The following is a 15,099-nucleotide window of genomic DNA, read 5'->3' on the forward strand; positions in this document are numbered from 1 at the left end:
TAATGATGTCATGTAGATGGAGAAGAGAAGTGGTCCAAGTACTGAGCCTTGAGGAACCCCAGTAGCAAGGTGGTGTGACTTTGAAACATCACCCCTCCAAGTCACACTGAAGGATCTGTCAGAGAGGTAGGACTTATCCCACAGGAGTGCGGTTCCAGAGATGCCCATCTTTCTGAGGGTGGACAGGAGAATCTGGTGATTAACAGTGTCAAAAGCAGCACACAGGTCCAGTAAGATGAGTACCGAGGATTTTGAAGCTGCTCTTGCTAGTCGCAGGGCTTCAGTAACCGAGAGCAGAGCAGTCTCAGTGAGTGGCCACTTTTGAAGCCAGATTGGTTGCTGTCCAGGAGGTTGTTCTGTACAAGGAACATAGAGAGCTGGTTGAACACAGCCCGCTCAAGTGTCTTTGCAATGAATGGAAGAAGGGATAACGGTCTGTAGTTTTCAAGAAGCGCTGTATTTAGAGATGGGTTCTTGAGCAGTGGGCTTACCCGAGCCTGCTTAATTGCTGAGGGAAATGTTCCAGAGTGAAGAGAGGAGTTGATAATGTGAGTAAGTGAAGGTATGACTGAAGAAGAGATCGCTTGAAGGAGGTGAGTGGGGATCGGATCAAGTGGACAAGTAGTAGGATGATTGGACAAGATGAGTTTGGAAACATCCATCTCTGAGAGTGGGGAGAAGGAGGAGAAAGAGTGTGCATCGGTCATTGTGAAGTTGTCCCCAGTCTGCGGTGTGGAGAATTGGTCACTGATCGATCTTGTCTTATTTGTGAAAAAAACTGCAAAGTCGTCCGCTGTAAGAGTCAATGGAGGAGGTGGAGGCGGATTAAGAAGAGAAGAGAAAGTCTTGAAGAGTGTCCGAGCCCAACAACAGCTGTTAATTTTGTTGTGGTAGTAGGATGTTTTAGCAGTGAAGACATTTGCAGAGAAGGAAGAGAGGAGAGATTGATACACACTGAGGTCGGTAGAGTTCCTTGATTTCTGCCATTTCCTCTCTGCAGCCCTGAGTTTAGAGCGATGTTCACGGAGAACCTCGGACAGCCAGGGGGCAGATGGGATGGTGCGTGCTGGTCTAGACAACAGTGGGCAAAAGTTGTCCAAGCAAGATGTTAAAGTGGAGCAAAGAGTGTCAGTAGCACTGTTCGTGTCCAGAGCTGAGAACTGAGAGAATGCAGGAAGTGAGGATGAAACCACAGAAGATAGGCGAGATGGAGAGAGCATAGGTTCCGTCGTGACCTGCGTTGTGTGCTGCTTCAGGAGTACTGCGATGTTAGCAGTAATGAGGAAGTGGTCTGAGGTGAACAGTGGAGCAACTGAAGAAAGTGAAATTGAAAAAAAAAAAAGTGAAAGTGACATTCAGCCAAGTATGGTGACCCATTCTCAGAATTCGTGCTCTGCATTTAACCCATCCGAAGTGCACACAAACAGAGCAGTGAACACACACACACACACTGTGAACAAACACCTGGAGCAGTGGGCAGCCCGGGGAGCAGTTGGGGGTTCAGTGCCTTGCTCAAGGGCACCTAAGTCGTGGTATTGAAGGTGGAGAGAGAACTGTACATGCACTCCCCCCACCTACAATTCCGTCCGGCCCGAGACTCAAACTCACAACCTTTCGATTGCCAGTCCGACTCTCTAACTCTCAGAGTTGTCCACAGAGTTGTCCACAGAGCAACAGCGCGTGTAAATGAAGTCCAGTTGGTTGCCTGATTTGTGGGTCGCTGTAGTAGACACTAGCTTGAGATCAAATGAGGTGAGCAGAGTGTTGAAGTCAGCAGCCTGGGGTTTATCTAGGTGGATGTTGAAGTCACCAAGCAGTACCAGAGGAGTACCATCTTCAGGAAAGTTTGATAGCAGCACATCCAACTCCTCCAAGAAGTTTCCCAATTGACCTGGGGGATGATAAATGATCACAAAGTAGATTTTAACAGGGTGGGTTACAGTAATGGAATGTGTTTCAAATGAACCGTTACCTGTAGGTGATGGCTGAAGATCAAATGTCCATTCTTTTGATATAAGAAGACTAGTACCTCCACCCCTCCCAGTGGTACGAGGAGTGTGGGAACAAGTGAAATTAGTTGAGAGGGCTGCGGTAGTGGCAGGGGCTTCAGGTTTGATCCAAGTCTCAGTCAGTGCCATGAGGTTGAGACCGGAATGAGTAGCAATAGAAGCAATGAAGTCTGCTTTGTTAACTGCAGACTGGCAGTTCCAGAGACCAACTGGAATAGAGAGTGTAGTAGTAGAGGTCAGAGGGACAGGCCATAAGTTTGTCGGACAGAGCTTCCTGCGACGTTCATGGCGTTCTCTCCAAATGTTAGTAGTGATAGTAGAGGTCTGATCACATAGTGACTACAACTGACCAAAATAAGTATTTGAGAACAAGCTATACAAAAAGTAAGGTACCTGAAGAAAGGGGGAAAAGGCAAACACAAAACCAAGCGCCACTTTCAGCAACGTATTTACCAGGGTAAGACACACAATTTAAACCAAACTTTCCTAGCAATGACGATCACACAGTAGTCTAATGAGAAAACAAGGCAAAACACTTACAAGCTGCTGTCCTTCTCTGTTGCTCGGCTGTTTCTCCTATTTATTCTTATTAGTAGTAGTAATAGTGTCAACTTTTATCTGTTTGACTTCCTCTGTTGAGGATGGTTGTATTGTGTTGTTCTAGCTGCTGGATACAGGTGAAGAGCTTTTGGACTCGTGAAGCACATTTGCTCAGATAAAGTTAAAGTGCTGCTGTGAGATTTAAGCCTCTTTCTTGCACTACTGTCCAAATTTAGCATTTGCTTCCAGTGAAGCAGAAAATGACAGAAGGCTTGAGTCCAGCGCTCGGCGTAGATCCAGCTCGACTCTCTCAAACAGCTTCTGCTCAGAGGTTTAGTGTTCCCTTCACAGTTTACTACAATCAGCAGGTTCCTGACTGCGTTCAGTCCTCAGACAGGGCACTGTGGAGAAGCGATTGACCTGTGGAGATTACAGATGTTCAGATCACTTGATTAAGATTCACGTTTCCATTTCAGGCGTGTTTTGGAAAGCTTACGCTCACGTGTCGCCATATGAGCAAAGAATGCTTGAAAGTGGTGTTGTGTGTCACCGCTGGAGATCCAGATTTATGTGTGCAGAGGTGAAGAGCAGGTTTGTGTTTCTGCGTGTGGATTTGAGCACATCGGGCGGCTGTAAACTAACCTGCATTGATCCTTTCCTCCAGAGATTAACCGTAAGACGATGCCGCCGCTCCACTTCCTCGAAGGAAGAAAGAGTTTCACAGAGATCAGGGAAATACACTGCAAGTCATGCTGTCTGCACAATCCCCAGATACTAAAACACTTCCAGTATTAACATTTTTGTTCATTCTTATTAAGAACTGAATTAAAACTGAAACAGAAATTAAACTATATCTAAACAGTAATATCTAAAAACTATTGAAAACATTTTCAATAATTTAAATAAAGCTGAAATAAAATAAAATATACACTGTAAAAAAAAAATACAATTCACTTATTTCAACTTAAATACTTCAGTTCAAGTTAGTTATATATATATATATATATATATATATATATATATATATATATATACTGTATATGAACATGCTGTGTGACTTGTCATAGCACTAGCATATTATTGCTCTGTTGGTGGTTTTGATTGCTTCTAAGTCACTTTAGATAAAAGCGTCTTTTAAATGACTATATCGTATGTTAATAATAGACATGATATCAAGCAACTTAATATTGAGAATTGGTCGCTAAATCTTACCATATCTGAAAACACTACAACTATTCAAAGCATTTAGTTAATTTAAATAAGGCTGAAATGAAGTAAAATATAAATATTAAATTAAATATTTACATAAAAACATCAACTGAATTTTAACGACAATAAAAATAAATAAACTAAATATTAATTAATATATTTTTTTTAATTCATTTGTTAATTTAAATAAAAATGTAAATATTACATGAATCTTGAAGATCCTGAAACTGAAATAAGCAGAAGTACTTGAACTACTACAAAAAAAAAAAAAAAATTGACGTTTAAACAGAAAATAATAATAACATTGAAAATTACAAAAGCGCATAACAAAATTAGTAAAAAACAAACAAAACAAAAGCACTATCAGCACATGTAGGATTTGAGAGTTAGGTCTATTTCATAATATTAAATCTCCATATCATCGGGAAGAAGGAGGCGGGAACCGGCGCACAATCAAAACATTTTAATAATTCAAAAATAAACACAAAACAGCGCACCAGCCCCTCACGGACGACTGGTGCACACAAAATAAAAAGCAAACATAAAATATGGCCCAGGCCTGGTACTCTCTCGTCCTTCACTATAGTTGCTCCAGTTTTATATCCTTCCATCTCCTCCGTGGGACTCAAGACCGGCGGTGGGGCGCAGGTGCAGCTCATCTCCAATCACTACACCTGGCCTCACTCCTCGTTCCCACGCCTCTCGGCCCCTATATAGCACCTGACAACCTGTCGCATCAATCTGAAGAGACTTTCACTTTTTTCAGCTTCTTGATGAGCCAGAAATTAAATTTGCATATAAATATGGTCAAACTCTTTTGTCTGCACAGAGAAAAGCCGGCGCTTCTTTTGTTTTGGCGTCTGAATTAATTGTTGCTTTCTTCTGGGCTCATATCTGCCTCATGTCTCTGTGGAATATGAAATAATAGAATTAAAAGCGATGTCGATTTCATTCTGTGAGTGTGACTGTGGGGCTGAGCCTGTATTCCTGTCTTTAATGAAGAGGCACAGACGTCAGAGATCTTAATCGCTGGCTGTAATCCAGAGACTCTTTCTTCTGATGGAACTTCCACTAGTCCATTAGTAAATGAGAATTAATTATCAGCTTTAATTAGTGAGAGTGTTCAAAAGTGGGTTACGTTTGGTGTTAACATCTTATCTGCTTCACTGAAGAGTTTCTAAATATTTATTTCCTTTAAAATTACAGTTGAGAATTGACAGGAAATTATGTTATAAACTGGATCAGAAAAACTTGATGTTAATAATAATAATAATAATAATAATAATAATAATAATAATAATGAAAATTGATATAATAATTAGCCCACACACTTTATTAATATTAATAATTTAATAATAATAATAATAATAATAATAATAATTTAATTAATCTTCATATTAATACTGTGGATGTTGTTGTTCCTATATTCTAATAATAATAATAATAATAATAGATTATTAATAAAAAATATTGATTAACCTACACAAATAATAATAATAATAATAATAATAATAATATAATACATGTTTTTCTACTAATAATAATAATGCCATTGTGTGTGAGAATAATAAAACATTACATAATATTAAAAAATATACATTAATAAAAATAATAACAATGTTTCTATTACTACTATAACTAATAATAATAATGTGTGTGAATCAGTTCGATTCAAGAACGATCTTTGCAAATTCAGAACGATTCGATCCACTTTTTGTTTATTATTTATAAGATATTCTTTTCTTATCCCTTACTTTTGAAATAGCTGTAAGAAATCAAATACATCATTTGTAATCTATATATTTTTTTCCTAATGGCAATTTATGATTGTTTTAAATACGATAAACAATTTTTTCCTTTTCTTTTTTTTCTGCACAGAATTAGGTTTAACATATGCTTTATAGTTTATGTACTGAAATAAATGATATGTCAATTAGCACTGCATCATTCATAACTGTGTTTATTGTCTTAATGTTTCATAGATGTCTTTGTCCATGTAAGGCATTTCCTGTCACAGGATCACTTCACTTCTCATTTAAATAAAATAAAATGCTGTAGTATTTAAGTTTTCGTCTCCATCAGCGATTGATGATCCTGAAAGTGTCTGTTTTCCCTCTTTTCTTTGAATAATGCTCAGTCCGTCTTCTCGTGTAGTTGTGTAATGTGCTCTGGAGATTGCTTAGAAGTGACACACTTGTAATACACACTATAAATATCTTGATCCCTTCAGCTTCTACACTTCTGTCCCTGGCGTTCTTCTGCTGTTTTAATGAAGATGAGATGAGCGTCTGTCTCTGTAATAACACACACACAGTGGTTTTATGGCTGTATTATTGGTTTTAGAGGCCTGCTGATGAATTAACCTGATCATAAACTCACCATAACTTTAAAAATAATTAAAAGACTATTCTAAAAATGTCAGGACTCACTGTATGAAGCAGAGAACTAACTTCCTCTCAGCTGGCTCACAGGACACGCCCACACACTGTTGCCAGCGGTTACCGTCACTCATGTTGCTGCAGGTCTATTAGACATGACGAGGTCAGAGAGGCTCTGTGATGTCGCCACGGTTACAGTCGCAGACGCTGGGGTCACGCTGGGGTCACGCTGGGGTCACAGCCGGGCCGTGTTATGACCGCACTGCTGTAGGTTCACTGTGTGTTCATGAAGCATCTCTCCTCCGTCTCTGAAACACACTCTTCTCTGGAGAGCGTCAGATTGTCCTTTACAGTTAGGATCCGCTCGAGAGGTTTCCATGGTAACAGATCGTTTCTCCGCTGACGAACAGTATATGACAACAGTGAACAAATTATTCCATCTCACACTCATGCAACTCACACACACACACACGTTTAGTGTGTTCATCCCATAGGTGTAATGGTTTTTATTCTGTAGAAACTGTATATTCTATGTCCCTTCACCAACCCTACACCTAACCCTAACCCTCACAGGAAACTTTGTGCATTTTTACTTTCTCAAAAAAACTCATTCTGTTTGATTTATAAGTGTTTTGAGAAATGGGGACATGGCTTATGTCCTCATAAGTCACCCTCTCCTTGTAATACCTGTGTCATACCCATGTCATTATACACACACACACACACACACACACAGTCACAAATGCACACACACACACATTTTATTATTTTATTTCTTAAAATAATAATAATAATTCTACCGACCCCAAACTTGTTGCCAATATGATGATTATGATGAGCGATGACTAATGAGAGCGTGTTGTTGTACAGCCTGAGGTTATTAATGTTTCTGCTGCACACAGTATAAAGCGGTTCAGATAAAGCTGAGGGTCAGATGACCACACGGTCACACAGACCGAACATGTCTCTGTGTGTGTGTGTGTGTGTGTGTGTGTGTGTGTGTGTGTGTGTGTGTGTGTGTGTGGTCTCATACGGGACGTCCCGTGTTCCCTCTCGTCCTCATGAGGATGTCTCAGTGTTCACAGACGTCACTGGATCGAGTCTCGGCTCAGTAAATAGTGTGAGTAATGATGACTCCAAAAAGACATTTAGATACCCAGATGATGCTCTTAAATATCCGAAAACCTCAACTGTTGCAGATTGAATTGTGTTGAGAAGAGGAAGGACAGAATAAGCTTATATAATTCACACCCTACATGGTGGAGTGCATAAGTGTGTAGTGTATAAGTGCACGGTGTATAGGGCATCATTAGTGACGCAGCTATAGATCAGTTATGAGCGGAGCCGTGCTTATGTGTGACACGTCATCAGTAGTGTTGTGTGTTTCTGCCGTTACAGTGCAGTTTGACGGCGTGGAGAAGGATCTGAAGCACTCGAGCGGGAGGATGAGCTCCAGCGAGCCGAGCGTGGGCGAGCGCATCGACCCGGCCGTGCCTCTGGAGAGTCAGTTGTGAGTCGACACACGGCAGACGCTTGATGAAGGCTCTGCCGCTCTTCCTCACTCACGTCTGTCGTTCTGTGCTCCACAGCTGGTATCACGGAGCCATCAGCCGCACGGACGCCGAAGCTTTGCTGCGCTTGTGTAAAGAGGCCAGTTACCTGGTGAGGAACAGCGAGACCTGCAAGAACGACTTCTCGCTCTCGCTCAAGTAAGAAGATAATCATTACTCTACAGCCACTCACAACTAGTGCTGAGGCAATAAACCCATGCATTCACTCAAGTCTTGATTCGATTCACGATTAAAGCTCTGATAGGTTCAGCAGGAGCTCTTTCTCTTACACGACCTCTGACCCCTTCATCCCAAGCTAACCTTTTATCTTTTACCTTAATGATGGCTCATATGCATCCTCAGCTCAGAGCGGTCTGCTCTCTTCAGCTCAGACGGTTGTACTGAGATTATAGGAAGATGAGTTTACTGAATTCAAAGCAATTCAACTGTAAAGAGAAAGAAATAAAAAATAAATGCACAGATAATATAAATGGATAAATGAAATTAATACATTAAATGAATAAATAAACAGTGCACTGAATAAATAAATGCAATGAATAAAAAATAAATAGTAAAATAAGTAAATTAAAAAAAAAATTATTATTTATTAAAATTAATAAATTAAATGATTTTTTTTAGTTTATCATAATTTAGTTTCTTACAAATAAATAAAATTGTTTAATGTTAAGTTAATATTAAGTGGTATTTATATAGTGGCTTTTTATACATGATACTTTCAATATGGTTTAAATCCTGGATAATTAAGTGTTTCCAAACATATTGAGAAAGAAAGAATGCAATGAATAAATAAATAAATACATTAATAAAATACAATGATTAAAAACAATTAAATGATGAATAAATGAAACAAATATTTTTAATAATTAAATAAAATTATTAAAACAGATACATGAATTGAATGCCATGAATAATTTAATAAATGAATGAACATTTAAAGAAATACATATATAAATGAATGATCTGAATTAGAGAGTGAGTCAGTGATCCAGTAAGCACTTAGACAGTTGCTAAATCCTAAACTGCATACTATTATACTACTTTCTTTACCAATATCGGTTTATGGCATAAATAGTAAGAGTAATATTCTAGCACCTGATTCACTTGCTTCATTCAGCCATACGACTACTGCTGGTTTTAGTTTCATATTGAAAGTATGTTTAATAATTCTATATCTTCTGTTTAAAACATTTATCATAACTTTATTTACACAATCGTATCTACAGTGAAAATGCATTCATTACATATCTGAGCTGAATAAATACAATGCATAAAACAATGTGTTAATACATCCCACTTTAATAAATAAATGGCAATAAATTATAATGCGATAATAATAATAAATGTCACTTCAGATGCAGCTTCTGCAGTGCAAAGATGGCTTTTGATGATATTGATTATCCTAATAGCACTTATTGAATAAATACATTTGCATTTATGCATTTAGCAGACGCTTTTATCCAAAGCGACTAATATTGCATTCAGGCTAACAATTTGTTCCCTGGGATTCGAACCCACAACCTTGCGCTTGTTAAAGCAATGCTCTACCACTTGAGCTACAGGAACATTTTACACACATTTTACATTTTATATATATGATTTCTTTACTAAGGTTAGAATATGTGCCCCTGGAACATACACCCCCCTCTTTTTTAGGATTATTTTTCATATCTGAGTGACTCTATAACGGCGTCTGTAGGTGGTTTGTTCATGAAGAGCGTGAGTGAAATGGATGAGTCCAGTCTCTAAGAGATTTTAAAAGGCAAAGAGGCTTCAGCGCTGGCCTGCTTTATAGCTGAGGGGAGTGAAATAAATCTCCTCTGAATGGAGGGAGAGTAAAGGTTTATGAATAGCCGTGTGTTAATGTGCATCCTCAGCAGGACCGCGAGCGCTGTGAGCAGACGGAGAACGGGTCTCTGCTCAAACACACTCTTTGGGTCTGTGATTTAAACACACACGATCAAACCCAGCTCTCATGTGCATTTACTGCTCATCTCATCTCCAATAAAAGCAGCAGCAGGTTATCATCTTCCACAGAGTTAGCGTCATAAAACATCAATCTGCTCGGGTTTAATTAACATCGGAGGCTTTCCTCTGCACACTAATGAAGACTGTATTTTAAAGAAGTGTTCTGGGTATATGTTTGATAAAAAAAAAAAATAATAATTCTATTAAATAATATCTCAATTTAAAATCAAGGTTTTCTGTTTATATATATTTCACCAGCATCATTACTCCACTTGATCCTTCAGAAATCATCTTTGGTGAGCAGAAGAGACTCTTTCAGAAACATGAAGAATCTCACTGTTCCCAAACTGTGTGTGTATACAGAAACACTAATATTTGCTATCACAAAAGAGCTGCCCATTTCTGCTTTTAGACACATACAGTACATTCACATCTACACGTTCACTCTGAATCATATCAGTGAACACCGCTGTGAAGCTTTCAGATCTATGAAGTGAAATTAATCCTTGGATTGAAATAGAAAATAATGATGAAATATCTGATGATAAGAGCACAAAGGGTTTGGTGTCTCTCTCTCTTTCTCTCCCTCTGTCTCTCTCTCTCTCTCTGTCACTCTCTCTCTCTCTCTCTCTCTGTCACTCTCTCTCTCTCTCTCTCTCTCTCTCTCTCTCTGTCTCTCTCTCTCTCTCTCTCTCTCTCTCTCTCTCTCTCTCTCTGTCCTGCTCATTCTTTGTTCATTTCTCTGATACGATAAAAGCTAAATCAAATCCTTAAGAGGAAAAGAATAGCAGTCTTTAGCACAGAAATTTCCATATCGATGCACTTAAGCTTTTTCAGACATTTCCAATGACCTTAGACCTGTGTGTGTGTGTGTGTGTGTGTGTGTGTGTGTGTTTGAGAGAGTGAGTGTGGGTGTGTGTGTGTGTTTGAGAGAGTGAGTGAGTGTGAGAGTGTGTGAGTGTGTGAGTGTGTGTGTGTTTGGATGAGGAATAGCCGCAGTGTGTGTGTGAGCGTGTGTGAGTGTGTGTTTGAGAGAGTGAGTGAGTGTGAGTGTGTGTGTGTGTGTGTGGGCATGTTTTTGTGACATATCAGGACACAACTCTGTATAATGACATGGGTATGACACAGGTATTACAAGGAGAGGGTGACTTATGAGGACATAACCCATGTCCCCATTTCTCAAAACACTTATAAATCATACAGAATGAGTTTTTTTTGAGAAAGTAAAAATGCACAAAGTTTCCTGTGAGGGTTAGGGTTAGGTGTAGGGTTGGTGAAGGGCCATAGAATATACAGTTTCTACAGAATAAAAACCATTACACCTATGGGATGACCACACTTTACACAAAAACAAACATGTGTGTGTCTCTGTGTGTGTTTCTGTGTGTGTGTTTGGAGGAGGAATAGCCGCAGTGTGTGTGTGTGTGTGTGTGTGTTTGGAGGAGGAATAGCCGCAGTGTGTGTGTGTGTGTGTGTTTGGAGGAGGAATAGCTGCTGTGTGTGGGTTTCTGTGTGTGTGTTTGGAGGAGGAATAGCTGCAGTGTGTGTGTGTGTGTGTATGCGTCGGTGCTGACGGCTCTCAGGGGTTCGTGCAGCTCAGAAGTTTTCTGGTCTCTCTCTAATGATGATGAAGAGTCGTTAATGACAGGCAGCCAATCAGCCAGAGAGCAATGGGAGTCCTAAACTGAGATGGGAGGAGGACTTGATTTATATTTAATGATAGCAAAGATAATGACTCTGAAGCATATTCTCACCAGAGAACTTTCATTTAGAGAAGTATATATAGAGTTTATATTGATGTGTTTATATTGATATTATATATATATAGTGGTGGGCATAGATAACATTTTTTTAATCCAGATTAATCTCACTGTAATCTTGGAATTAATCTAGATTAAAATGGCTCATTTGAATTCTGCCGAAGGCGTTCATAATATGTGTGTTACCCAAATAAAATAATGAATAAAAGTAACATTAAGTCTTTGAGAAGGGGTTTCTCAAGCTAGGTGGTGCATCAAACCAGGGGCTCATCTCCTTTTTCCAAAATGCATCACAAACTGCTTGAGAGAGCTGTAAATTAATTCCACATTGCACAAGGTGCAAACAACCTTACTCCTGTTACACACATACTCCGTCTGCCAATGAACTGCTCCAGAGTGCTGCCGTCTGACATCTAATCACAGATTGTTTTAACCTGCTCTACCTTTATTAATCGCTCCCTGCTCTCCATCTTCATCTACATGTTCTCTTCTCTCTCTCCAGGAGCAGTCAAGGTTTCATGCACATGAAGCTCTCCAGGACCAAAGACAATAAGTACGTACTGGGTCAGAACAGCTGCCTGTTCGACAGCGTTCCTGAGATCATCCACTTCTACTCCAGCCGCAAACTACCAATCAAAGGGGCCGAGCACATGTCCTTGCTGTACCCCGTGGCCATCCGGACACTATAGAGGCAGAAGCGCTGCAGAAGCAGGACGTTCGTTCAGCGTTTACAAGACAACGACAAACTAAAGTGCTACTGAGATCCCGAAGACAATAAGGGAGACTCCTGGACGTCGCCTCCGTCTCGTCTCGAGGGACGCGGTTTCACTGTCCTCCAAATGCCTTCTTCGTGATTCCAGACCCGTTTTCTTCTCATAAGTGGATCTTTAGTCTTAGACCTGCACCCACACTTTATCTCCACTGTTACACACTGTACAGAAACCCGAAACGTCGCTCGGACTTTACTATTCGGATGTGTATAGTTGCAATTGACGTTCTTCAACATTAAATCGTCACAGTAAACGAACAAAGACACTGAATCGTACTGTAGCGAAACCTCATCGCCTGGACTTTCTGTGACGGTATTGTCAGTCAGTTGGGTTGGGTGAATTATTCATTATTAAACATTAACATCAGATCATACAGAAAAATAAACCTCAGAAGACTGAAATCGAGCGTTCGGCATTTTCCAGTTAAGACCCACAGATGTAAAGAGCAATCGATACGCAGACAGATTCATTAAGTCCCTTAAAATAGCAGTAATAGAGCAGAGCGAGGGGAGAAGAGATGGATGCAGAACAGCGTGAGAAAGGACCTTTTAATGTAACGTTCAGAGAGAGTCACTTCAGCAGAGTTTAGGATGATCTTGACCAAGGAGAATGAAATATTCCTGTATTGTCTACCTCAGAAAATCAATTTTGTCCGTCTATCCGCCGGTCGATAAGGTACAGTGACGTTACAGATATCGATCGTTTAACTCTTTCAGTCTCAAATTCCCAGCAAGCTTTGCCTTTCGGTTTGAGAATAGCTTCTTCTTCACCCGAACCCTGATTTCTGTGCTGGTGTGACTCTGTTTGGGTAATGCCTTATACTGTAAGTGCATGGTTTAAAAAAGAAATCAAATGGAGAACGCTGTCGTTCGATGAATGTTTAGTGGCTTTAATTTATTATAGAATTTTTTTTTTTTATATATATATATATATATATTGCTATATATATTGCTGATGTCTTAGTCCAGGTAAGACAATGTTTTTCAGCCTGTGTGTGTGTGTGTGTGTCAATAATTTGACCTTAAGTGTCTTTGCGATTGTCCCCGTCTGAATACACTGATTGGATGCTGTTTGCCATGGAAACCATTTAGAGCAGCTCAGCCAATCAGAGCACAGATTTGTCCTGACCCTTCCTCTGACCTCTGGTTTTCCTTGTTTGCCATCATCCGGTTTCTTTTTGTTTTTTCTCTCTCAGTGTGTTTGTTTAAAGCATGTCCGACACACTTGTGGTACAGATGTAAAGCCTGTGTGATTGGTTTACCTTCATGTACCTGATTGATGTTTTTATTGTTTATTTATCGTTGCCTCTCTGACATGATCTTTCAACCCTTAAAGGGACAGCTACACCTCCAAAAAATCTAAATTGCCATCATTTACTGACCTTAATCTCATTATTTTGCTGAATGTCTTCAGCCGTTCTTTTCCATACAGTAAGAGTTAATTGGGGAAGTTTCTTCTGCACACCAAGGCTGCATTTATTATTGAAAATATGGAAAAAAGTTGTGAAATATTTTCACATATTAAAATAAATCTGTTAAAGTGTAATTAATTTCTGTGATGCTCCGCTGTATTTCCAGCTAACCTCTCAGTATCTGTGGATCCCCAGGAGCGATGCATGTGAAATGTGTTTGTGTTTGTGTCAGACGGGCTCAGGAGAGACTCTTCTAGATGTCATTCTGTAGAAACATGCTTTAATAAGAGCAGAGAGCACAGGTCACACTACAGAAGAGAAAGCAGAGAATCAAAGGGAAGATGAAGATGAAGAAAAAAAATGAATGTAGCTACATAAATTGTTTACAACCACTGACCTTAAAAAAAGGTCTAGATAGGATAGATATGTATTTATCACATTATCTCAATGCTGATTTTAATGGTGTCCTATACAGGAATCGTTGCAGTTGCTTTAAAAGTCTTTGGAGATCTCAGTCTTACAAATGTATGAATATCATTGCATTATACAACAACATCTACCAAGTGCCAATTATTTTAAATAAATATGTCACAAGCAAAACGGTTCCAAAAAAGTTGGCTTTTAGATTCGAAATGAGGTAAAACAGTAGATATGACGAAAAGAAGACAAACTGTAATTTGTTGTTAGAACATTAGTAAACATTACTCTGAAAAATAAAGCTGCTTTATTGTCATCTGTTGTACCATGAGGAGGCTTTAATATCCCTGGACCTTTCCATCGCACAAAAATGATTATTAAAACGTATTTCAGATTAAGAAATAAAAAAATATATTTTAAAATAAATAAATGAAAACTTCTGGAAAGCTTTATTTATAATTGCTGACCATTTGTGTTTCTGAACGATGCAATGCATCTGTAAGACTTCAGACATCCACCAAAAACACCATGTGTTCAGATTTGAGAATGAATCTGTGCAGTGGAATCCATACGTCATTCACCATGACCCAGGTGTTGATGAATATAAAGTTTGTTTTAGGACTTTATTTAAGGGATTGGAAAGACAGCTTACTGGTCATTAAGCATTAAGATTTAAAGTAACATTTTCTATTGATTATATGTAAACATGAGATCAGGCATGTTAGTTTAGAAGAGAATGAAACATTGTAGAAGTGACAGAAGAGTAAAATAAAAGAGTGAAACATCAGGGGGACCAGAGAGAAGAGGACAGAAATGAAGACTGTGATGAGGAATGGAGGAGACTGAATCTCTGTTGGCTTTAGCTTTATTTCCACTTGTCTGTGTGGAGAAATGCGTCTGCATCCCATGCTGACAAGAGTACTAGTAAAGGAGGTGTGTGTGTGTGTGTGTGTGTGTGTGGATTTCATATGTCTGAAATGGGCTTGTTTTTTTTCCCCCATATCTGTACAGTTCCTCTCGCCAAATGTATATATGCTGAATGTATTGTTTGGGAACGTAGAGACTTTGA

General features: G+C 39.1%; 1 protein-coding gene across 4 annotated transcripts in view; it reads left to right on the forward strand.

The window, feature by feature from the left end:
- The window catches only part of LOC113118745 (SH2 domain-containing adapter protein F-like), an 87,648-nt gene that overhangs the window by 69,324 nt on the left and 3,225 nt on the right, over positions 1–15,099 (forward strand). For 3 of the 4 annotated variants that reach the window (XM_026288161.1, XM_026288159.1, XM_026288162.1), the window contains 3 exons: positions 7,535–7,646; positions 7,726–7,845; positions 11,935–15,099. The exon at positions 11,935–15,099 is cut by the window's right edge and continues 38 nt beyond it. In XM_026288161.1, the coding sequence (XP_026143946.1) occupies positions 7,535–7,646; positions 7,726–7,845; positions 11,935–12,121 (419 nt within the window). In that variant the 3' untranslated portion in view covers positions 12,122–15,099. The remainder of the gene's footprint in view (positions 1–7,534; positions 7,647–7,725; positions 7,846–11,934) is intronic. The other variant, XR_003294364.1, reaches the window with a different exon arrangement.

This window comes from Carassius auratus, chromosome 18, assembly GCF_003368295.1.
Source record: "Carassius auratus strain Wakin chromosome 18, ASM336829v1, whole genome shotgun sequence".
Taxonomy (NCBI): Eukaryota; Metazoa; Chordata; class Actinopteri; order Cypriniformes; family Cyprinidae; genus Carassius; species Carassius auratus.